General features: G+C 44.0%; 2 protein-coding genes and 1 long non-coding RNA gene across 10 annotated transcripts; 2 read left to right on the top strand and 1 right to left on the bottom strand.

Annotated features, from left to right (window-relative positions):
* The first annotated feature begins 1,343 nt into the window (after nucleotides 1-1,343).
* Nucleotides 1,344-7,863, top strand: LOC136542262 (sucrose synthase 2). The gene is made up of 15 exons (XM_066534612.1): nucleotides 1,344-1,499; nucleotides 2,904-3,041; nucleotides 3,750-3,879; nucleotides 3,969-4,120; nucleotides 4,246-4,438; nucleotides 4,803-4,921; nucleotides 5,032-5,248; nucleotides 5,330-5,425; nucleotides 5,511-5,684; nucleotides 5,768-5,884; nucleotides 5,973-6,139; nucleotides 6,218-6,442; nucleotides 6,555-6,873; nucleotides 6,971-7,215; nucleotides 7,306-7,863. Exons 2-15 carry the CDS (start codon nucleotides 2,932-2,934, stop codon nucleotides 7,490-7,492), a joined length of 2,451 nt encoding a protein of 816 aa, XP_066390709.1. The 5' UTR covers nucleotides 1,344-1,499; nucleotides 2,904-2,931; the 3' UTR covers nucleotides 7,493-7,863.
* A 2,594-nt stretch (nucleotides 7,864-10,457) lies between these two features.
* LOC136494973 (uncharacterized) lies at nucleotides 10,458-13,763 on the bottom strand. Of its 8 annotated transcripts, none has more exons than XR_010768803.1 (4): nucleotides 13,358-13,763; nucleotides 12,961-13,247; nucleotides 11,202-12,719; nucleotides 10,458-11,103 (listed from the first exon to the last, which is right to left on the bottom strand). It is a non-coding gene; the product is annotated as an uncharacterized lncRNA (long non-coding RNA). The 8 variants fall into 8 exon arrangements; XR_010768808.1 differs by having other exon boundaries at nucleotides 11,202-12,722; XR_010768791.1 differs by having other exon boundaries at nucleotides 11,202-12,731.
* A 1,006-nt stretch (nucleotides 13,764-14,769) lies between these two features.
* Nucleotides 14,770-15,654, top strand: LOC136495019 (late embryogenesis abundant protein Lea5-like). Its single transcript, XM_066491148.1, has 2 exons — nucleotides 14,770-14,901; nucleotides 15,129-15,654. The coding sequence occupies exons 1-2, from the start codon at nucleotides 14,864-14,866 to the stop codon at nucleotides 15,358-15,360; spliced, it is 270 nt and encodes an 89-aa protein (XP_066347245.1). The 5' UTR covers nucleotides 14,770-14,863; the 3' UTR covers nucleotides 15,361-15,654.
* Nucleotides 15,655-25,977: the final 10,323 nt, after the last annotated feature.

Consider the following 25,977-nt stretch of genomic DNA (forward strand, 5'->3'; position numbering starts at 1 on the left):
TGAGAAACACCCTCCAAAACAAGTCCTAAGATTAGGCTGTTATGCAATACAAATAATTACAATTTCACATTTAAGGATCGAGGCCACATCAAAGGTGAGGGGGATTACCCGGAGACAAAGTAAAACTCTGAAAACCACTTCTCGTACTAACCGACGAAAACCCCAGCAAATTTCAAAACCAGGTAAAGAATCCATCCGGGTTGCATCCCGAGTAGATCCACCTGCAAAAGTGGGCGCCCTCACTTACCTTTGCTTCCAACCCACGCAAAAACCCGGATCCGATGAGTGACCCTCCACCTCCACCTCCACCTCCACCTCAGTCGTCACGGGCGGTCGCCTCCCAATTATATATGCCTCGTCGTCATACAGTACTCATACAAACAGAGGGCAAGTAAAAAAAAAAAAGCAAAAGGAAATGCTACGGTCACCGGGGTCCGTTTGCCGCCAATTTGTCAGAGAGCCGTGTCTCTTCAGGCATGGAAAGGTGGCTGGATTTCTCGTGTGCAGACATAGGGGTGCAGGTACCGAAATGGGCTGCGTCAGAAACCATGGGGTCATCAGCTTTGGCGGATTTTGAGGCGCTGATGTGTGCTACCTCTGTTTTCTCATCCTCGTGTACGAAGGTCAGAAGCTGACGGTGCCTCCTAGTGTTGGAACGTCTCTGCATTTATTTACAACGAAATTACTGTCTGAATGCCAATTTTACTGAAAATATAAGTTCCAGCAATAGAGACTGAATTTATATAGGATGTCAAGCAAATATGTTAATCTATGTTTCAGTCTTTCAGATGCATTATGTCAGGTTCTTCAGAATGCACTCTTGCTAACATAACAGCCCAGCTCCAAAGTGGTAGCCGTGCTGATTTTAATTTGCCGTTGACAGCGAAGTGCATCATCATTGCTTGAGGATACAAGGAGTAATTTTTAATGGCAGCAAGTTCCTGTAATTCGACACGCATTCATATTCCAAAAACCTTTGTTCCTTTACAAACAACAATAAAAAAATTCTTCAAACATTTAAAAAAAACATAAACCTGTAGAACGGAATCTGTGCAAAGCCCCGCCTTTTCCCCCAAGCAAGAACCCAAGGAAAAAGAAACCCCGAATACTCCGCACCAAGGCATCACATACGCTAATCATATCCGATCATACCTGTACTGTACATGTAAAGAAATCAATCCCTAAACTGGCATCAGATTAAAGCAAACTTCCCAAATGCACTACCAAAAAAATCCTAACCTTATCCCTCACCTACCATTTTTTTTTATAATAATAATACTTGAGCAAGGGACGAAGGTGGTGGGGGCAACCCTCGCCCTGCAATCCGTGTATAAAAGGGGCCCCGGGGCTGCCTCTCAACTCACCAATCCATTCCACCTCCGTTCACCCCGTCCATTTGATTTGCGTTCACTGCTTTGCGTTGCGTTTCTTGGGGGTTGTTCTTCTCCTCTCCTCTTTGGATTGGAGTGGAGGTTCCTTCTTCTCCCTCTCGGAGGAAGGTAATGCAATCAATCGCCCTCCTGCAATGGAGGTGCTCTTCCTCTGCTCCTGTCGTCCTGCGTGCGTAGACGGTGCTCTGCTCCGGCGAAATGCCGGCGGTGCTAGCTGTAATGCCGCCGGTGTTCACCATGTCCCGAGTGCGACGATGGCGCCGGTAGCAAGTAGGAACTATACGCTGCACTCGGCTTCTCGGACCCCTGATCGATGATGCAGGGGAGGTCATGCCGAAATTTTCTCCCGGTTCTGTGAACCTGCCGCCACTCTGCAGGGGAGGTGCTGCCTCTGCAATCTGCATACAGTTGCTCTCCTCCCTTGCACCGATAGCAGCCGAAAAAAAAGATGATTTTTTATGGCTCTTGCACCAGGGGATATCTAGCGACTAGCGTGCGTGAGATCCAGAGAATTATTGGGTTTTTAACTTTAGTAATAACAACAACCTGGGTCAACTTGCCACTTGAGGAGATCTAGTTCTAGTGGAGTGTAGGGACCCTGCTTATCCGCGCAGGGGAGATGGTGCTGCTTCTGGATGGATCTGGTCCCTGGGTTTAAGGTTTCATATTTTTTCCCCAGACCAGACCCAAGTTGGTAGAACGCTAGATCCGGTGCTTGTTGTTCCTCTTTAACCAATATTTTTGGTACATATTTTTGTGATGATTTTCCTCGGAGGCTCGGACAGGTGGTTGGCGTTATCCATTCCTCTGCCTCGCCATGTGCCCCCTGTCTCGGGACTCGGAGACAGGCCTGACGGTTCTGGTTTCTTGTGCTAATGGCCATGGTTAATTTAGGTTAATCCTGTCTTATTACCATCTAGGAGTGATTACTTCTGTGTATCCTAGTCACCTTGCGATTGCCTGCAAGGAACCCCAAGTCCCCATGCTGATCTCGTGCTTAGAACTAGAAGTAGCCTGCCGCGTCACTCTTCGTCCTCGCCTGCTTCGTCTCGTGCTTTGTCCTCATGGTTTCCATCGATGTGGTTTTTGTTGGGTTCTCTCGTCAGATCTGTATAAATTGGCGCCTCCCACCCTCCGCCATTCCTCGGTCTTCTGAAGCGTTTCATTACATCGATTCGATTCTTGTATGTATGCCTCTTGTTGTATTGATTTGTTGCTTATTTCTAGTCTAGGACTAGGACCTAGGATTTGAGTCGATTTTTGGTCTTGCACCTGTTGTTTGCTGTTTCTCCCCTTCCAGAAGTAGGTTCTGTTGATTTCTTGCCTGCAAATAGTTTTTTGAATTGTCAAAGGTGTGGCATGACCCTAAGACTGGTTGTTGGCAGTTGGGTTTATGACTTCCTGGGGGGGTTTTAGGATGACATTTGCAGCTTATATGTCAACGGATCTGAACCCTTTTTCAGTTGAGTTTTCAATGCTGACTGAAGCTTCCGTTTCTATTTCGCTGTGCAGGCTTTGAGGACCTAAGAAGAGGATAGCAATGGGGGAAGCTGCCGGCGACCGTGTCCTGAGCCGCCTCCACAGCGTCAGGGAGCGCATTGGCGATTCACTCTCTGCCCACCCCAATGAGCTTGTCGCCGTCTTCACCAGGTCTGCACATATTTTCCAAGTTACTATCTGCAAGCTAACATTTATTTTGTTACTAGTATTGTTTGAGCGAATGCAACTTTTTAAGATCAGTTTCATCATATATATTGTTAGATCTAGCATGATGTGGCCATCATTCAATGCTGTACCCATAATGTTCCTGTGTTTCCTACTAAGATGAATATTTAAACCATCCAGGATTTTGTCGAACTACCTAGTACTGAATACTGATGACATACACCCTGTTTTCTAGTACTGACTGTGAACTGCTATTAGATCTGGCTGCATGTGTGTTTTTAATTTTATATTCAATATAATGTTTCTGAACAGAATGATTGAAGTCTGAGCTTATCCAATAGAGCTTGTTATTAAAGGTTTGTCAATGATAATGCTTGCTAACCAGTTTATGCTTAGTTCTGACAAGTTCTATTCAGCATAAATGCATAGGCACCTGATTAGATCTGATGTATAGGCATGAAAGTGATTTTGAGAAATCTAGTTAAAATAGAGGAAGCAGTGTTTTCATTTTTGGAATGAATTTGCTGTTGTGTGTCTTTGCTACGTTGCATATGTTCCATACTACTTATATGTTCCCATCCTACTGACTCCTGAATTCTGATCATATGCTATACACTATACTATTTCTTGAAATTGTATATGAGTCATGCAGATCTGGCATGGTCTGATGTTATTTGATATTGTTTTGTGTAGGCTGAAAAACCTTGGAAAGGGTATGCTGCAGCCCCACCAGATCATTGCCGAGTACAACAGTGCAATCCCTGAGGCTGAGCGTGAGAAGCTGAAGGATGGCGCCTTTGAGGATGTCCTGAGGGCAGCTCAGGTTTGCATCAGATTCAGATCTCACTGGACAGCACTGTTCGTTTTGGTGTCTGCACCTGCTCTAATCATTTAAGTTCTATTGTCTTACAGGAAGCAATTGTTATCCCCCCCTGGGTTGCACTTGCCATCCGCCCTAGGCCCGGTGTCTGGGAGTATGTGAGGGTCAACGTCAGCGAGCTCGCTGTTGAGGAGCTGAGAGTCCCTGAGTACCTGCAGTTCAAGGAACAGCTTGTGGAAGAAGGGTATGATTTTGCAGTTAAACTGGGAATTTCGAATATAAGCTCACCATGCTTAATTTATTTAAAGGAAAGGTTTTGTTCATATATGATAGTTTATAATACTTTTGATTTTGATGTATATATTGCAGCCCCAACAATAACTTTGTTCTTGAGCTGGACTTTGAGCCATTCAATGCATCCTTCCCCCGTCCTTCTCTGTCAAAGTCCATTGGCAATGGTGTGCAGTTCCTCAACAGGCACCTGTCATCAAAGCTCTTCCATGACAAGGAGAGCATGTACCCCTTGCTCAACTTCCTTCGCGCCCACAACTACAAGGGGATGGTGAGCCATTATTTCATTTTTTTAATTTAATTTGCTGTTACCGATATTATCTATAAGTTGTCAAGAGTACTAGTAAAGTGGAAATTGTCTCATTAAGGATTTAAGGCTGACCTGTGATGCATGTCCATTAAAATTGTCGGTATTCTTTTGTTTTTCACTTTTAGCGATACATTCAGCACTAAATACTCAGTTGCTGATCTGTCTAAAATTTTGATCTGCTAGTTAATAATCACAAACACCGATTATATAAACTTTTTTAACCACAAGAAATTCTTAAACTATTTATCAATATATTCCCTGTTGTGGTAGTTGTAAATTGGCTGTGAGCTTGCCAGAAATGTGAAGTTTTCTATGATTTCTGCAGACCATGATGTTGAATGACAGAATCCGCAGTCTCAGTGCTCTGCAAGGCGCTCTGAGGAAGGCTGAGGAGCACCTGTCCACCCTCCAAGCTGATACCCCATACTCTGAATTTCACCACAGGTACTGAATATTTCTTGACTTATTTTCATATATATGAATAAAACAATTGAAGCTTGTAGTAGTATTCCTGTGATTTAACACAACTTCTGAATTCTGAATGGACAAAACAGGTTCCAGGAACTTGGTCTGGAGAAGGGTTGGGGTGACTGCGCTAAGCGCGCGCAGGAGACTATTCACCTCCTCTTGGATCTTCTTGAGGCCCCAGATCCGTCCACCCTGGAGAAGTTCCTTGGAACGATCCCCATGGTGTTCAATGTTGTTATCCTCTCCCCTCATGGTTACTTTGCTCAAGCTAATGTCTTGGGTTACCCTGACACTGGAGGCCAGGTACAATCCTTAGCCATGTTAGACACAGATACACAGTTAGAACACTGAACTTGCTTTCATCAATCTGTATTTTACTTACAGGTTGTCTACATTTTGGACCAAGTCCGTGCTATGGAGAATGAAATGCTGCTGAGGATCAAGCAGTGTGGTCTTGACATCACACCAAAGATCCTTATTGTAAGTGCGATTACCTATAATATGATAAAAGGGAAATATACCAGCTAAATTGGTGCCATAATGAGCCTTTTTTGGTTTTGTGCAGGTTACCAGGTTGCTCCCTGATGCAACTGGCACCACCTGTGGTCAGCGGCTTGAGAAGGTCCTTGGCACTGAGCACTGCCATATCCTTCGTGTGCCATTCAGAACAGAAAATGGAATTGTTCGCAAGTGGATCTCGCGTTTTGAAGTCTGGCCGTACCTGGAGACTTACACTGATGTAAATACTAAAGACTAGCCCCTACTATTGATTTGCTAGTTAAAGATGAAGTTCTTGCTGACTCTTTTTTGAATTGCTGGTAGGATGTGGCACATGAGATTGCTGGAGAGCTTCAGGCCAATCCTGACCTGATCATCGGAAACTACAGTGACGGAAACCTTGTTGCGTGTTTGCTTGCGCACAAGATGGGTGTTACTCACGTATGGGCTCTTAACTGCTTCAATTGGAAATATTTTTTGTTATCACCTCCTGCTCATTGCTAATGTTGCCCTTTTCCTTGATATGCAGTGTACCATTGCCCACGCCCTTGAGAAAACTAAGTACCCTAACTCTGACCTCTACTGGAAGAAGTTTGAGGACCACTACCACTTCTCGTGCCAGTTCACCACTGACTTGATTGCTATGAACCATGCTGACTTCATTATCACAAGTACCTTCCAAGAGATTGCTGGAAAGTAAGTAATTTATATATCAACAAGTATTGTTCATGCTGTTAAATTTCCATGATCTAATGCCATTTTCTTGGTTTTCAGCAAGGACACCGTCGGTCAGTACGAGTCACACATGGCATTCACAATGCCTGGTCTGTACCGCGTTGTCCATGGTATTGATGTGTTTGACCCCAAGTTCAACATTGTGTCTCCTGGTGCGGACCTGTCTATCTACTTCCCATACACTGAGTCACACAAGAGGCTGACCTCCCTCCACCCGGAGATTGAGGAGCTCCTGTACAGCCAAACCGAGAACACTGAGCACAAGTGAGAATCGGCCAGCTCATACCTTGCTCAAGAAGTACTGTGCGTGACACATTAATTTATTGCTGGTTATCTGACTGTATATATATATATATATATATAAATGCCTGTGCAGGTTTGTGCTGAACGACAGGAACAAGCCAATCATCTTCTCCATGGCTCGTCTTGACCGCGTCAAGAACTTGACTGGTCTGGTGGAGCTGTATGGCCGGAACAAGCGCCTGCAGGAGCTGGTGAACCTTGTGGTTGTCTGCGGTGACCACGGCAACCCTTCCAAGGACAAGGAAGAGCAGGCCGAGTTCAAGAAGATGTTTGACCTCATCGAGCAGTACAACCTGAACGGGCACATCCGCTGGATCTCCGCCCAGATGAACCGTGTCCGCAACGGTGAGCTGTACCGCTACATTGGCGACACCAAGGGCGCCTTCGTGCAGGTAACCACCATTTGCCATCGCGGAAAGATCCATGTCTTGGTTGCGAATTCGTTCGTTTGTTTGTTATGACCGTGCTGGTGACTGTTTGTGTGCACAGCCTGCTTTCTACGAGGCTTTTGGGCTGACAGTGGTTGAGGCCATGACCTGCGGCCTGCCGACGTTCGCCACCGCCTACGGTGGTCCGGCTGAGATCATCGTGCACGGCGTGTCTGGCTTCCACATTGACCCGTACCAGGGCGACAAGGCGTCGGCCCTGCTCGTGGACTTCTTTGAGAAGTGCCAGACGGATTCGAGCCACTGGAACAAGATCTCCCAGGGCGGTCTCCAGCGTATTGAGGAGAAGTATGCAGCTTGCATAGAACACCGATGTGGAAATTTTCCATGGCAACCATTTTGATGTGCTCACCTGTGATGTGTTGTGTTTTGATGCAGATACACCTGGAAGCTGTACTCGGAGAGGCTGATGACTCTGACTGGCGTGTACGGTTTCTGGAAGTACGTGTCCAACCTGGAGCGGCGTGAGACCCGGCGGTACCTGGAGATGCTGTACGCGCTCAAGTACCGCACCATGGCCAGCACCGTGCCACTGGCCGTGGAGGGAGAGCCCTCCAGCAAGTGACGCCCGCGGCGGCTGGAGACCTGATGAGCGAAAGGGAGCACTTGGAGTCGTGTTTTTTTCCTTCCCCTGACCCGGAGGCGAAAAAAGAGTCTGCTTTTCTTCCTAGGCGGCGGGCGTTCATTGCTGCTCTTCCCTTCAAGAATTGTTATTACCTTGTCAAGGTCTTGTTCCATCATTGATCCGGGTGTTGGTTTTATTAGTAGTCTGATCTGAATTGTTAGTAGTTTGGGTTGAGTCGGATGAGAGGGATGCTGGGACGGTGGTGGTGTGTGTGGAGTCGGGTTGTGGTGCTCCCTTAGTTTCCTGGATGGGATGTTGCTCGTTGATGAATAATGATCATTGTGGCCTTGGTGCCCTTTTTCCTGAAATAAGAGTAGCATCCTTGTGGTTCACTTTGCAGCTGGAATTGATGTTTGCCTCAGAATTTTGCTCCCCCTTTGCCATTTGATTGAGGATCTGACGAGTATCGTGATGCGAGATGAAAACGTTGGATCCCTGCCTACGTGGGTTTCCAATTCCACCACCACCACAACCAGACACCAGAGTCGGGTGGGTTGGGTTCTGCTGCCACCAACGTCAAATGCTGCCAAATTTGGCGCCGAAGCACCGGCGACTTGTAACGACGGTGAAGTTGGCATGACACCAGACGCCTCCACAAAGTCCAAAGGCACCGCTCTTACCTCAGCGTCTCGGTTCCTGTCTTCTTCTCCATTGAATTGCCAACCAAATATTTGTTGCATCATCAGTTGCCACGCCACTTGCCAGGCATCTTGGTGCCTTGGTCGATGTTCAGTCAGTCAGAAGCTGAGGTCGACGCCAAGCGACCAGAGTGTGTATACAAGCAGCGACGGCCTTGTTGGCAAGCCCATCAAGGAAGACCCTGTGCTGGCGTTTTGGAGTGGGCCGCCGATCTGCTAAGCCCACTGGCCATTTGCACGGATGCTGCAAAAGCCCGCAAACAACCGTCAGCGATCACGTCCATTTCGCATCGGGCTGGATTCACCGGCCGGTGAACAAGTTTGCTCGTCCTGGATTTCGATGAAAAAAAGTCCATTTAACATCCTCAACCACCATGAGAGTCCGATTTACCTTTCTCAACCGGAAAATCAGTTTTTTAAGGCTCCATTAGCTTTTTGAAACGGCTTGATTTACCTCTCTGAGCGGTTCTAGCTGACGGGACACATGTTGAACTGTCTATGTGACGTCACGTCAGCCACGATGGAGGTAAATTAGACTACATTGATAGTTCAAGGGTCAAATACACTTTATAAAAAATTATTCTGAAAAACTATGTCGTATTTAATATGATAAGGGATCAAGCATATGTTTGGGCCCCGTTCGGATGGTATGGTTCTGGAGGAATTTAGATGGTTTGAAGGAATTTATGAGAGAAAAACACTGTTTCAGATAAAAGAAGAAACGGATCAAGCCGGGTTCAAGAGCACGCGAACGGGGCCATGGTTATATATAACATATGAAAAATCAATACAAGTGAATGTTTTTTAATAATGGATTCATTAATCCGGCCTCTATATCCACGTAGGATATATATACATGAGTACTTAGACGCACCTCAACAAAGAGGAGAACACAAAACCAAAAGAGCGACCTCGGCACACCTCTCTGCTTCCTGACATTCTCTCATGAAACGGCAATATTCGACTAGTGGAAGTCGTCAAGTCGCCGCCGCCTCTAGTGTGCCATCGCTGCGAACCTCTGTTGGTGCCATCTTTATCCGCTTCAAGTGAGCTAAACGCCACGTGTCATCGGTTAGCCCACCTTCATCCGCCGCCGTCCAATCAGAACTAGCCGATCAGACACAAGCGTCAGGATCCGCTTCCGCTTCGCCGGATTCCAAGGCCTCCGCCGCCCATAGGGTAGCCGTTGTTATTGGGATCACAGCCTTTGCCTCTGCGAGAGTCCTCTGTCGCTGCCGTCGAAGATATCGCCTTCCGCCCGGACTCCCGACCTCTGTAAATTAACCTCCTCGACGGCGGCGGCAACCCTAGGAGCTTCAGCTTGTTACTTAATGTAAGGAATCCAAAAGCACTTGTTACTTAGATCCGACATCTAGAGCTTACTTTAAAATTTTGATACAAGAATCATATTTTTTGGAGTTCGTATGAATTAGTAATTAATTATAAAAAATTAATATATTTTTATTTAGAAAATAAATAAGGGGCTAATTGCTCGGAAAGCGACACATGGCAGAACAAGAGGGCACAACGTGGTCCCGGGCACTAAAGGGTAGAGCCAAGTTGGGCCTAAGTAGACTGGACAAGCGGCCACATTATGGCCTTAGGTCTACCATGGTTGGTGAACCAATGAACCCGAGTGGATTTCACTCTTTTTTGAATACTGAGTGTCCGTGCGTTGCTACGGGACAGTTAAACTTTGTACTAAAAACACACGAATTGCACGCTAAGATAACAATACTGTGAACATTTAACCAAAAGCAAGGTTTATAAAATTAACACAGTCACGGAGAGCACACCGTCGCAGGCTCATAAACTCTAACATTTTCCTGATGCAGCTAAGATAATGTTTTACATCAGCAGAAAGAAATCTCACGTATATTTAATTTCATAGTACATGATGGTATAGAGATGCGGCGGAATGTATTTATTGGTGCACGAAAGAAATAGATATCAGAGATTTCTTCCTGCCAATATAAAACACATTATCTTAGCCACATCGTGAAAACGTTTATACAGTAAAGTTTGTGAGCCTGTGACGCCGCACTCTCCATAACTGTGTTAATTTCACGAACTTCGCTTTTTTGATTAAATATCACTTTAAGTTCGCTTTTTGGATTAAATATCACTTTAACGTCATTTAATTTCACAGTATTGTTAAGTATTGTTATCTTATCGTGTGATCCATGTGTTTTTAATACAAAAGTTAATGCTCGTGCGTTGCAAGGGAAAAAAAAGTCAAGACAATTGAAGGTTGTATGTGTATTTTACCATGATAAAAAAAATGACATTCTAGAATTCGAGATAGCAATACTGTTGGACCAAATTCTCTCCCTAAAAAAAATTCAAACCAGACATCACGACTGTTATGTTGCTCTAAGCCAGTGCATTTGTGATATCTGATATCCTAAACTCAGTAACACATATGCCTTCTATCTTGATTTGCTCAAGTGAAGCCTGTTGGGACAAATATACAAAATATCAAAAACTCCAACTCAGAAATTTCTATAGCGCTGTTCGCGGCAGTGGCTAGGGAGAGGCGGAAGCAATTCCACAACGGGCATGTGTGTGTGACATTACCAGTTTCTTGACCTCTTGGTGCTTGTCTAGTAACCAACAGTATTCTGCAGCCTCAGCCTATGTCGCAATGTTCTATGGTTCATCAAAACCGCCTGGGGCTAAGCAAATCTGGAAAAGCGATGTTCTCCCATGAGTCGAATTTTTCTTTTAGCTGGTGATGCATGGACATTGTTGGACTGCTGCTAGGAGACATTGTCATGGGTTGCAGAGCTCTGATGAGTGCATCATATGTGACCAGGCGCCGGAAACTATAGATCACCTTCTGCTGGGTAGTGTTTACAGTAGAGAAATTTGGGCAACAATCATAAGAAAGCAAACATTGTATCTTCCCCTTCCCTGGTAAGTAGAAAAACGAACATGAAACAGAAACTTTGCAGACACATACTGAAGAGAGACAAATTCAGATCAGCTGTAGACAAAGCAAGTATACTGACCATCATTTATATGATGTGTATTGTGGTGCTTGTGCAGCCATGATAGCAACAGATAGGGTATAGTGGAAAATTTGCTCAGGTACCAGTCCACACATGCTCCTCGGCTCCTATGATAACCATCAAAGTGCACAGACCCTTCCAGGATGGCTTTGTCAAGTGTGGGGGATGGTGTCCTCCAACACTAAATATGTTGTCGTGTACATGTCAGCTGAACTCTGCATTTTACGACAACTTAATTGAGAATTGGCACCACGCTTAAGCTAAACTATCGAATGACAAAGAATCCGATCTAAAATGTACCCCTAGTGCTCACCAATAAATAATCCACCAAGAAGCAATTTACTATCTAGAATGACAAGGTTCGTAGCGTGGTGCCAATTCATATTTACATCTTCACCAATAAATAAATTGGAGCAATAAACAGTGCTGACATATTTACATCTTCATCAGCACCATGCTTAATTAGTGTTTGATGTCTGATTGGGGTCTTCTTGCATTGTCACACCATGCTGACCAGAACCTTTTTGTTCGATTTCCTTCACATATACTACAATCATTAAACATGTCAAAATGGGGCTTGCTAACAATATAATAAAATGCAAACATAAAACATGTTAAGCATCTCAATGTGAGCACTGAAATGATAATGTAATCACCAATATCGATATTTTTGACAACAGTAGAGAAAACAACAAGGGTTGAAGGATATTCATCAACTTCCAAAAGTCACCTATGCGGATCTAGGAGACAACAATATCAAAGACATTGATCTAGAGTAGGGTTCCAACCATGGTACAAAATAGTATTGCAAATAAAAAAAAGAACATTATCGGACACCCTGAGCTATTAGTTTGCCCTGGACACCATTGAACACTGATTAATTTATTTTTTATATCAATTTCCCATGTTACGAGAGTGGTTACCTCAAGGGAATAGATTGCATGCTCGAAATGATACACTGGCCAATATACGTTCCTGGGATACCAATATTCAGAAAATGTAATTGAAATAGGGAAAGTTTACTGGATTTAGTTAGGGTTCACTTGCCTTCATGAATAGTCAAACCTTTTGCATATGTGAGATTGACCATGACTTAAAATGCTAGGTTAATTGGAAGTGTCAGAGTGTTGTAGGCAAGACCTGCATTGCATCACTGACAATAGGAAAAGATACCACTGTTGGGTCCCAAATAGTCTATGCTAATATTTAAAAATCTGTTATTGGAAATTGCAAGAACAAAATAGGCTATATCAGCAAGGAAGCCAATACTGAAACCCTATAGTGCAATGCTGCCTCGAAGTTTGACTATGAAATTTATTTGCAGACTGTGCTGCAAGGCATCACCTGTAATAAGGAGAGTTCAGAGGTTTTAACAGAATCATTATGTCACAAGGAACAAAAAGAGAACATTTCCTTATTTTAAAGAGGACAATCTGAACTTCCAAATATTGTATGTGTTTAAATCAGTCTTGAGTGTGATCTTGCAATGTTCCTGCAACCCAATTGCATCATAGAAACCTGCTGCCAAAGCTTGAATAATTGAAATCATGTTGGTTTCAGTATTTGGGCGAGGAATAGCTTTATATTATATTATAATCATGCATATTTTAATGAGTTCATTGCTGGAGAACATGGGAGGAAAAAAAGGAATTATATATACAGGGAACTCAAAATAATTTATCAGCTCAATATTCATCTCATTGGTTGTGAATTTAATAGATAGTTTGACAACATGAGAAAATGAGGACTCGATCGTTACCTGCAGTTGCAGGTGGTCGCGCGGCAAGCTCCCTGTGGGAGCATGCGACATCGAAAGCCTTGACGTCGCTGCCGGTCCCACTTGCCCAGCCTCTGCCCGTCGTAGTTACTCCCGGCGTCGGTGGCAGCCTACGTATACGCGTCCGCGCCGAGGCTGGGCACGGGTCGCCGCGCTCGCGCCGTGGCAGAGTCGAGGGCCAGGGTCGTTTGGTGCCCGTGCCCACGCCGCCACCCAACCATTGCCAGGCGCCCGTGTCATGGTCTCCCGCCAAGCGATGGCTTCGACAACTAAATGAATGGGTGGAGGAAAGATTTGGATTAGATTGAAAACCGAATTAAACCTTAGCCCCCTTGATGCTTTCTACAACGACATGAGCCCCACGCAGAGACCAACACACCTCCATCATCAGCCACCACGAGATCCCAATGCGCAGGAGGAGAGGGAGGAAAGGGTCCGCACGCACGCACCGAGGTATGACTAGATGGATTGCTGTAGCACGGCGAACTTGCCGCGGTTGGCGGCGCACTCCTTGAGCATGGTCTCGAAGGCCCGCATGACGAACCCGCCCGCGGCGCCCGCCATGGCTGTGGATCTCAGCTCCGGCCGCGGAGACGGGAGGAGGGGCAGATTGGTTAGATCCGTGGAGGGGGAGTGGGCATGGGATGGAGAGGGCACGAGATCTGGAGGGGCACGAGATCTGAAGGAGGAGGAGACCGAGAGCCCCCGCTGAAGGGAGCAGGGCCACAGATTGCACGAGAAGGGAGTAGGCGTATGAAAAGGGGAAGGAGTCAAGGTGTCTCTCCTCCAAGTCTCCATATGAAAAGGGGAAGGAGTCAATCTGAAGGTATCACATTCTCCCAATTACGTAAAGTCGATCTACAGGCGGCATCATTCGTCTGAAATATCGCAGGCGTATGCAATGCAGTTAGGCATGGTCCAGGTGTGCATAGGGCCAGGCAATACACTTTTTGATGTTTGTGTGTGTAGTGCGGCTTACAATAGTATAGGATCTTCAATACATTAATTTGTAGAAATTTTTCTGGTTCCTTTGCTTTGTTTCAGCATGTAGCCGTGTCGTGTAACTCTATTTGTACTAACATATTCCTATCTGCTTAATGAAAAACGGGGGCTATGCCCGCTCGCAAAAAAAAAAAAAAAAAAAAAAAAAAGAGAGGCAGAATCAATGTATGCTCGCACAGCACGGATCAAAAAGAAAAATTCGCATTGCAGACCGTTTGCCTTTGTTCAGATGCTCGTACCTTTTTAATACTATTATATTATATTATATTATATTATATTATTGAGGTTTGCCAGCCAGACCGAAAGGCATGGGTGATCGAGGTTCACGTTTTTGTGATACGTACAAAAAGTTATAAAGGAATGTGGCCACCCTAGTCAAGTAATCAGGCAGGCATAGCGGTAGCGATCCACCAGAAATTAGGCCAGCTGAACCTGGAATAACCAAAAAAAATTCCCCTTGTCCAAAGCTTTTTGCTGGGCCTTGTTTAGTTGGTGATTTTTTTTGGAAAATGGTACTATAGCATTTTCGTTGTTATTTGACAATTAGTGTCCAATCATAGTCTAATTAGGCTTAAAAGATTCGTCTCGTGAATTTCGTCTGAACTGTGTAATTAGTTTTATTTTTTATTTATATTTAATGCTTCATGCATGCGTCCAAAGATTCGATGTGACGGAGAATCTTGAAAAATTTTACAAAATTTTAGGAACTAAACAGGCACTAAGATTCGACCGGCCTCTTCCTATATTCCATGTGCCACTTCCTTTCCTCACCGGTTATAAAATGCACATCTTTCCACAGCGCCCCTGACTCACAACTCACAACCAAGACAAAAAGAAAAAACTAGCTGTATATATCTTCTAGGTCTCCTGGATTACTGTGAAAATGTCGAAGATAGGCAGCGCCGTGTCCGGCCTCGTCAGGTAATTCCTTCAGTTCTTCACTGTCCTAAAATATATGTATGTATATATACGATTTCATTTTCTTTTCCTTTTTGAACTTTTTGTTAGCTAGCACACATCATTTTTCTTTCTTTGGCGAATTAATTAGCATCGCACTTGTTCATTAACGCGTGCGTGTTGATTGCATAACACATATTAACATGCATGCATTTGACATTTTTGACGTGCGTGCGCGCGTGCATGCAAAGCCGGCGGAGCTACGGCGTCTACGCGAGGGCGGTCAACGTTCAACAAGCCTCTGCTGCTGCGGCAGTGGCGACGGCGAAAACGGACGTCGCTGCAGCGGATGCCGCGAGGGCAGCGAACAAGCCGGACAAGTTCTGGATGAGAGACCCCAAGACGGGCTGCTGGGTCCCCGAGAACCGGTTCGAAGAGGTGGACGTCGTCGAGCTCCGCAACCGGCTGATCCACCACAAGTGAACTCCTCAGGAGCAGATCAAAAAGCCGTATGGGCTAATGCCTAATGGGCACCTGGAAACTGGAATCAATCGTCAGACCAACATCAGCATCACACATATATTGCATACAATATATAAATATAATAATAATCAACAAGACATCTTGATGACTTAACAGAAATGCTTTACCACGTGGATTATGCTGTAAAAGACGATGTATCTGTTCTTATGTATGTGTACTCCGTGTTCAGTGTTCACTACACACTTTATAATAATTGAGTGGAAGACAAGGGTTTTGCCTCGTTTTCTTTCAAAATTTTCCTTCAAAACGAAGCTGTTGTTTATATATCAATACTATTTAGGTGGAGATTCCCCCCTCCCGTCGCGTCCCCCTGCCCTCCCCCGTGACAGTTAAAAAAACATTCTTGACGAATCGTTTGGCCCTTCTTTTTATTATAGAAAAAAAAATATTGGTGACTAGCGATACCCATTAATTTAGGCTGGCCTCAAATCAGCGGCCATTACAGCAAATACATCAGGATTCAGAAGGCAATGTTTATGCCGAATCAAGACACCTCATGGATTCAGACTTGCACCAAAGCAAGCAAGGTGATGCGCTACAGAATTGCATTCCCGGCCCGAGCCGTGTCAAACTTTTACAGCTCGCCAGAATTCGAATATCGCATCCGTCTCCGGTTCCACTCAGCCAGGTAATCCCAATATCATATCAGCTGAAAGTTCATCAGAGCATGAGCATGCCTCCGCGCCTTGGCTTGGCCAGGTTCAGATATGTGCTGCAGAAGACCTGCTGCATACTGCAATTGCTTCACCTGTGTGGTTGTCATCTCGCTCATTCGGCTTGCATCCTACTGCTTGTGCTTGGATCGGCTGCAGCTTGTCCTTCTCTTGTTTACAGGGTCTTACTAGCGCTCGGACGTCTGAATGCTGGCATGCCTGCTGCTCCATTCACACGTGTCCGCGCGCACGTAGGAGCCCACGCCCCCTCCATGCCTTCTCGTCTAGACACACGAGCCCCATCCCACTTCCTGCTCGCACTCCCTCCGCTTTCGGCATGCACATGCCGCACGGGGACTGCCTGCGCCCTTCTCATCCGCTTCTAGCGTAAGTTTCCTGCGCCGCCCCGAACGTCACTAGCATCAGGAAGAGTAGGGGCGCGGAGGATGCCTAGCCGACGCCCAGAGGAGGAGAAGACACCAAGACGAGGCATCAAAAAAGCGAAAAGGGAGATGCAACACTCGATTTACATTTTAAACATCGAGATGCAACACTTGCAACATATGTCTGCAAGCAGATGAAACACTTGAAACATACTTCTAAAACACTTGCAAAAAAACATCTGGAAAACATTTGAAAACCATTGCAAAACATATGCAATATCTAGATAAATCACTTGCAACATATGTGTAAAAACGTATACAACATCCAGATAAAACACACTTGCAACATACATCCGAAAACATAAATGAAACATTGGAAACAGACCTTTGCAACATCCGTGTACATCCATTGCAACATATGCAACATCTCGATCTACTTTTGTAATTTCCGCATGAAACAATTGCAACATACCTATGAAATACCTAGAACACATGAAATATACGCTTATAACATGCATTTTTGGCACATCGCAACATCTCCTTGCTGCTTGGGAGAATGGTGGCTCATCGACGTGTGGAGTTCGCCGGAGCCAGCGGCCCGGCAACATTTGTAGGCGGCGGGCCAGCGGCAACGGCTGCGCGAGGTGGCAGGGAGGCATCAGCCACGCGACGCGGCAGGGAGGCAGAGGGCAGCAGTGGCTCAGAGGCGGCCGCACGCTACGCCTAGCAGGCAGGGCCGGCAGTCCGGTGGCCGAGCACCGCGCCTGGCAGGCAGGGCCGATCGCCGAGCGCTACGACTCAGAGGCGGCCGGGCTGTAGGGGACCGCGACGCCTATGAGGGGGGTGAATTAGGCAACTTAAAATTTTAACTCTAAACTATGACCTCTTTTTCTAATCTTAGCAAAACCTATGCAAAAGATAAACTATCTAAATGTGCAACTACGGTTTTGCTAGTGTGTTGCTATCTCTATCGCAAAAGGAGTAATACAATCAATGTAAATGCGGAAGCTAACACTAGTACAGAAACGAGCTTTACTCCCGGTTGGAAAACCCCTTCAGTCCCGGTTTTCCAACTGGGAGCACGAATCCGGGACTAAAGGGCCCCTCCTTTAGTCCCGGCTTCTCGCCTGGGACTAAAGGTGCACCTTTAGTCCCGGTTGGTAAGACCAACCGGGACTAAAGAGGCCTCCCGGCCTTGCCACATGGGGTGGCCCTTTAGTCCCGGTTGGTATTACCAACCGGGACTAAAGGTTTCCTTTATTTTTTCTTTTTTTTTTGTTTTTATTTTCAATTGATGATTTGTTTTGGTTTTAGAATAGGTTTTCGAATACGCATTCTACGCTGCTAATAATATACGTATTCTACACGTTTATAATGTTTGAACATTTTGTGCAAACTAAAGTATGAAACTAACGTATATATTACATGCATATACATATATTGTACGTTATTATATATATATATATATATATATATATATATATTGCATTGTATATTCTATCATATCCTTGGGATAACAAATTCACTTCATCTGGTTTGGCTTTCATGTTTCGTTGACGTCATTATAGAACTCGCCGACGGGGTTGAGGACCTGGTCATTAAGAAATTCTGCTATGGTCTCTTGAATTGCTTTCAGTTGGTCACGTCGTATGACTTTTTCCTTCAACCATAGAGTCTTCAATAAAAGTTAAAGGAAAAGTATTAATATATATATATATATATGTGTATATGTGTTGGTCACGTGATTACTTATATATATGAGCAACAAAAGAAATTGTGAATATATGAATATATTTATATAACGTACTTTGAGGATCTCTTCAGGAGTTCTTTTTGCGTACGCCATGATGAACTCACAAACATAGTATTTGCAGTAGTTGTTCCCCTGTTCTTGCCTCAGAACCCACTTTTACGAGAAAAAAGATCCGGTGAATTGAAAGCATGTATGGTGTTAATTGAATTATATATATATATATATATATATATATATGTAGCTAGTATTTACTTTGTGTGCGATTACATCCAGTGGCGCTTTGCAATGTTTCATGTGGTGTTCCTCAATGAAACTTTTCTAAACATTGCGCTCAATAAAATAAAAAAATTAATTTAGCCTTTAATAATTATTGCAGTTAAGAGATCGAGGTATATATATAGTTGCTAGAGAGACCAAATTACCCTTGGATAATATCTATCATGTCTTGATACTCTGTTTGCTCTTTTCTTAACGAGTCTAAGATGCTCAACCGACTATTGGCCATATCAATGACCATCAGTATCCAGTGATTGCTGTCTATGTTTTAATACACAAATATGATCGACATTAACTAGAGTCAACATATATATATATATATATATATATATATATATATATATATATATATATGGGAGATAGCTTAGCTAGTAAGCAAATAATTGAATAAATGTCCATATGATCAACATTAATTATTTAACACTCACTTAAAGTTGTAGGAAAAGAGTATGTTCTTGTTTTGTTGGTTCACTGAGAACCTCATGAGATTTTTCTCGAGTTCAGCTTTCCATTGAGGCGGGAGTTAGGGTGTTTGAATATGACATTTGATCAATGAAACCAACATCATTATCATTTCTCTTTCTGAGTTCTGTCATCTCATATCTGCATATATAAAAATATAGTGTGAGGATATATAATATATATATATATACATGTAGCTTTATATATACACTTTAATAGTAGAAAATAATCACACTTACAGACAATAGCAGCTAATGAGACTTTTATCGAGAAAGTCCAGGTGGTATAGTTGGTGTAATTCTACAAACTTGATATATATAACGTCATCGCCATGGAAGTAATATTGGTTTCTAACTCTAACAGGAACAAAGGCCTCTCCCCGTTCACATGCCGCCATTGAAAGCTCTAGTTTGGTTTTGGTGAATTGATGAAACCCTAAGTGCTAACCTAGTTTATCAAGTGATCATGACATAGGTAGCACACTTCAAGTAGAAGAAGCTAATGAAGATCATAACATGACAATGGTGATAGCATGGAGATGATCAAGGGCTTAAACTTGAAGAGAAGAAAGAGAAAAACAAAAAGCTCAAGGCAAAGGTATAAACCATAGGAGCTATTTTGTTTTGGTGATCAAGACACTTAGAGAGTGTGATCACATTTAGGTTTGATAGCCGTACTATTAAGAGGGGTGAAACTCGTATCGGAATGCGGTTATCAAAGTGCCACTAGATGCTCTAACTCACTGCATATGCATTTAGGATCTAGTGGAGTGCTAACACCCTTGAAAATATTTGTGAAAATATGCTAACACATGTGCACAAGGTGTTTGCAGGGTTGAGATGGGTTTGGGTCCCTCTCTCCCTCCCGCCGAGCTTGTGAGGCAGGATTCGGCGCTTTCAGGAAAATGAAATGTCTATTTTCTATTACGCCGGATGCAAAATTCTTGGTGGTTGGCACATTTGAGTAAGGGTGAAGAAGTTAGAGTTGAAATGGAGTTGGTCGAAATGATGCTGGCGTCGGTCTACTGACCGGACGCTGGGTCACTCAGCGACCGGACGCTGAAGGGCTGCGTCCGGTCGAGCTGTCAGACGGCACAGTCGCTAGGGTTGAGCACCGGACGCTGGTCTGCGTCCGGTCAAGGTGGACCGAACGCGTCCGGTCGAAAAAACATGCCTCGGGGAGCTTACTGGAAACGACCGGACGCTGGGGCTTCAGCGTCCGGTCAGTTTTGATCGGAGCGTCCGGTCAGCTTCGTAGCCGTTGGAATCTGATGAACTGGGTTTGAAGCTGGTGACGCGTGGCATCCATCGGGCGACCGGACGCTGAGGGCCAGCGTCCGGTCAGTTTGACCGGAGCGTCCGGTCAGAGCGCGTTTTGCCCAGTAAAGGGGTATAACGGCTCTATTTGATGGGGGCTCTATTTATAGTCCCATGGCCGGCTGTGGCTCATATCTTTGGCCATTTTCATTGACATAGCAACCTTGTGAGCTAAGCCAAAGCCCTCCTACTCATCTACATCATTGATTCATCATCATAGTGAGATTGGGAGTGATCCAAGTGCATTGCTTGAGTGATTGCATCTAGAGGCACTTAGTGATCGTGTTTCGCTGCGGATTTCGCTTGTTACTCTTAGTGGTTGCCGCCACCTAGACGGCTTGGAGCAGCGAGGATCGTCGAGTGGAGGTGGTGATTGTCTCCGGCTCCGATCGTGGTGATTGTGAGGGGTTCTTGACCTTTCCCCGGCGGAGCGCCAAAAGGTACTCTAGTGGATTGCTCGTGGCTTGTGTGATCCTCATCTTGTGTTGGTTGTGCGGCACCCTATTGAGGGTTTGGTGTGTGAAGCCAATTAGCGTGTGAACCTCCAAGTGAGTGAATCGCCACAACGAGGACTAGCTTGCCGGCAAGCAAGTGAACCTCGGTAAAAAATCATTGTCTTCATCATTGATTCTGAGGTGATTAGTCTTCATTGTTATTCATCTTTGTGATTGATTGGTTCTTCATCTACACGGTGGTATAAGTATCCTAACCACTCTCTTTACTTTATCGCAAACTAGTTGACAAGCTCTTTAGTGTAGCTAGTTGTGAGAGCTTGCTTGCTTGGTTGGTGTGGCTCTTTAGTTAGTCTTTGAGAGCACACTAACATAGGATAGTGTCTTTGCTATTGTGTGAATAGACACTATCTAAACTAGAATTGTGGTAGGTGGCTTGCATTTTAAGTAGGCTAGTGCAACACTCGCTTCGCCTCATAATTGTCTAACCATTTGGTTAAGTGTTGTTGTAGAAATTTTTATTAGGCTATTCACCCCCCCCTCTAGCCATTAGGACCTTTCAGCCATGTACCACTTATTTAACAGGTACATTTGCGTACCCAGTTCACCTAAGGCCTCAGGGTTGTATAGACTCTTTCCATGTTTAAATTTCTTCCAATGATCCACTTTCGGAGCAGATGGTCCTTCAGCGAGCACTTGGGCAATGTCCAAACTAGTTTCCTCGTAAAACTGAGCCAGCTCCTCAAAATCGACGTCTAAGTCTAATTAAACTCTCGTCGACGACTCTGGTATTCTTACCGAGGTATCATGAAGCGCGCAAGCTTCCCCCTAGTCCTCGTTGGAACCCCTCACAAGGAATCCCTCGCAAGGGCCAAGCTCCCGATTGGGTAACTCCGTGGATAGCCTCGAGCCTTCCCCACGCGCAAGTGGGTCTCCGACGTGCCTTTCGGCAAGCCTCTCCCGGATGCTCCCCGCCGTCTTCACTATCAAGCTTTCGACCAAAATGCCATGAGCCTTATTCCCTCCGGTACACGGTGGCAGCCACACCACAAACGCGGTTGATGTGATCTCGCAAGACTACAAGCCCCTCCGATGTACAACAATGGTGTGCGCAAGCACAGAGTGGTAAGAGATATGCAAACCTCACTAAACACTAGGCCTAAACCTAGAGCAAGCGCATAAGCAGTGGTCTAATCAACCTAAGCACTTCGCAAAGCACCTACGCTAATCATCTAATGAATCACTAAGCACTATGCAAGTGGAGATCACTAAAATGTTGTATCAACACCCTTGATATGTTTCTTCAGCCCCACACACCTCATTTGGCCGGTTGGGGGTTGTATTTATAAGCTCCACTGAAAAAGTAGCCATTGGGGATGAAATCCCGCTTTTCTGCTACTGACTGGACGCTCAGGTTGTCCTGATCGGATGCGTCCGGTCGTCCCGACCGTTGGAACCGTGATCTACTAATCGGACGCTGCTAGCGTCCGGTCACATGTCACCGGACGCGTCCGGTCGCAATTTTGCTGCTCTGGAACCTCTTTGTACTCGACCAGACTCTGCTGTCCTATGTTCGGTCGATCTACCGTCAGCATCCGGTCATTGCTGCTGCCGAGCCTTTTGATCGGGGCGTCCGGTCACTGTATTACCAGCGTCCGATCTAGCATCCGGTCACTTCTATGAGCTCGTTTCTTCGTGATATTGCGTACGGCTTGGTTCCTATCTTCATGCTTGGACTTTGCTTGATATCTTGGGTCTTCTCTTGTGCTCCTAAGGTCTTGCTTATGGTGTTGATCATCGGATCATCACATCGCCTTCGTCTAAGTCACATCTTGCATCCCATTGAACTACAAAACAATCACTTGCTAATTCATTGATCCAATTTGGTTGTGTTGGTCATCAAACACCAAAATCCAAAGTAAATGGGCCAAGGGTCCATTTTCCTTACAATCTCCCTCTTTTTGGTGATTGATGACAACACGACCAAAACAAGCAAATAATAAAAATTTGGAATTTAAAAACTATCTACTTGCTAGGATGCAATGCAAGGGGCAAGGTTATATGATGCTAAAAGATACTACTTGTAAGATTAAAAGATACTACATAAAAACTTACCTTGCCCTTACAAAATGTCCCCATATGGCATTATGGATTTAAACCTTGCTTCCTACAAATTCTCCTCATTACATAGACTAATCCATAATCCACTATCCTTCCTTTCTCAAACCATTACTACTTGTAGACCATTACCACTTGTAAATTATCTAGCTTATGGCCCTACAAATTAATGCTTGCTTTTGGTCCTCTAAATTCTCCCCCTTTGGAATCAAACACCAAAAAGAAAGACATTAGTAGCACAAGGGAGGGTCAAACTTTTGTGATCCTTTGTGTGTAGAGTGTAATAGGTCACAAAATTTGACTCTCACATTATATAGATTAAGTTCTCCCTAAATATATGCATACATATGGTAGAAAGCAAGGCATATGTATATTTGGCAAATTATTGCTCAAGGGAATTTAATCTATATGATGCATGGAGAAAACATATAAATATCAAAATGAAATCAATATGATGATATCGGTTTAGAAATACCACATGTGGAAACCAATTTGATTTCTACCACTTGCAATAGGTGGTGGATATTTGAAGTATGATGCTTAACTCCGGGGACTCCATTTTCCTTGCAATGAGACTACTACACACATGATAAGCTTGAAAAGGTGTTAGTCACAAAGCATCCAACTTGTAGAGTAACCTCCCCCTAAATTTATGCACACAAGTGTGGGATACTTATAGAAGTCATGCACATTGATTTTAGAATCAATAATACCACTTGAAAGATGACATCTCATGAATGTGAGAATCATTTTTGAAGATGATATTTGGGAGAAATTATCTACAATTTGAACTTTGGCACATATTAGATGAACAATCAAAAGACAAGCTATGTGCCATGCTCTTAAACAATTTTAAATCATGTAGGTTTGCTCCAAGGGTTAAGAATGAAACCGAGTAAGCCTACCATAAGATATACCTAGTGTATGCATGACAAAAGATATAAGCATGTAAATGCAAACATAGGCATGAAAAGTAACTAGATGTTTAAAGATACCAATTTGTAAGAAATACCACTTGTAGGAAAATGCAAATTGATACTACTTGAAGGAAATTAAATCTAGTTACCTAACATGGGAAGGGGAATTTGGGTCCATAGTATTCACTAACCCACTTGGCAATGATTTTATCCAACATGATGCACCCCATGAAATGCACCCATACTTTGCCAAGTCTCCTAATTCCCCGATGTCCATCGGACTTCTCACTTCCCTTTTGGGATCCAAACCTTCTTGGTGCTCTTCATGTTGGAAATGATTTCCTTCGGTACCCAAAAGCATTTGATCCTATTGTTGGCTTGCTTGTTCACCTTGATGGGCACCACCTTGTCATTTTTCTTCTTCTTTAACAAGTATGGTGTGGAGGCCTTCTTGTCCACCTTGTTGGTGTAGGTGTTGGAGAGCTTGCTTGTTTGCTTTTTCTCTTTCTTCTTTGCTCCTCCCCTATTCTTCACCTTGCACTCATAGGACTTGTGCCATTCCTTGTGGCACACGTAGCAAACCATGGTTTGTCCTTCATCAAGCTTCTTCACTCCCTTGATGGTGTTATCTTGATGAAGTTGGGCTTGCTTTGCCTTGCCTTTCACTTGAGTCAAGTCCTTCGTGAGACGAGCTACTTCTTGCTTGAGTTGCTCATTCTCCTTTGCAACCTCTTGTGTGCATGTATCTACAACAACTTTCTCAACACAAACTTGGTTGCACAAAGATGAGTCTAAACACAAATCATTACAAGAAGTAGAGGCATCCTTTTTAGACATGTTAAAGATAAAACTTTTCTTTTTAGATGCCTTGGTGGGGGTTGTACCAATGGCTTCAAGATTAGCAACTTTATTGGTTGGCTCATCACAATGTTTGCACATGGTTTCCATTTTAGCAAGCAAACTTTTATAAGCATCTTGTGAGATAGCTAACTTTTCTTTTAATTTTTCATTTTTCTTTACAAGTTGCTTATCATTGATTGTGCATGCATTTGTTGTTGCACTAGCTTCAAGTTGCTCAATTTTAATAGATAGTTCAACATTGAGATTAGCAAAGTTCTTATATTGTTCAAGCAAAGTTTTGTATGCTTCTTGTGAACTATCGAGCTTTTCTTTTAATTTTTCGAGCTTCTTTTATTGACTAGTGTAAACTTTAGCATAATTAAGATTTTGTTGCACAATTTCATCATAAGAAGGCATTTCATCATCACTATCACTCTCACTAGAGGATGAGCTTTCGTTACCTCGTGCCATAAGGCACATACGAGAAGAGCTTGATGATGAGTGCTTGCGGCATCACCTCTTGTGATGGTGTTCTTCTTCACTTGAAGAATCATCCCATGACCTTATTGATGTGAGGGCTTGGTTTTTGCATGCCTTCTTGTTTGTCTTGGGTGTGGGCTTGTTTGGACAAACTTCCACAAAGTGCCCCAACTCGCCGCATCCATAGCATCCTCTCTTTCTTTGCTCATTTCTTTGATTGGTGAAAATGAGATCTTGGATTTGGATGGGCACACCCTTAACATTGAGCCTTTGGATCATCTTCTCCACCTTGTTGATTAGTTTGATTGATTCTTCATCAAGGTCAGAGGTGGAGGAGGAAGATTGATCATCTTCACTTGAATCTTCATCATCATCATCATCGTCCTCATCTTCTTCATCTTCACTTGAGGAGCTTGAGCTTGAGCTTGTCTCAACTTGCTTACCCTTCATTTTCTTTTTCTCGCTACATGCGAGAGCTTTGCCTTTGCTCGATAAAGAGGCTTCATCTTGACCCATCTTACATGACATTTCAAATGCCACTATCTTGCCAATGACTATGTCCGGGGTCATGGTGCTCAAGTTCTCCATGTTGTGAAGGATGGTGATGATGCTTGCATATTTCTTTTGTGGTAGCAAGGAGATGATCTTCCTCATGATGTCCGCATCATCTAGCTTTGTTAATCCTATTGAATGGAGCTCATTGATAATTAGATTTAAATGAGAACACATATCACGAACAAGCTCATCATCATTCATTGTAAAGGAATCATAAGTTTGTTTAGCTAGACAATGTTTTTGCTCACGGACATTAGATGTGCCATCATGGAGCTCTTGGAGTTTTAACCAAATTTCATGTGCCATATTTAAAGTGAACACTTGGTTAAACACATCCATGCTAAAAGATTCA

This window comes from Miscanthus floridulus, chromosome 1 (assembly GCF_019320115.1).
Source record: "Miscanthus floridulus cultivar M001 chromosome 1, ASM1932011v1, whole genome shotgun sequence".
Classification (NCBI taxonomy): Eukaryota; Viridiplantae; Streptophyta; class Magnoliopsida; order Poales; family Poaceae; genus Miscanthus; species Miscanthus floridulus.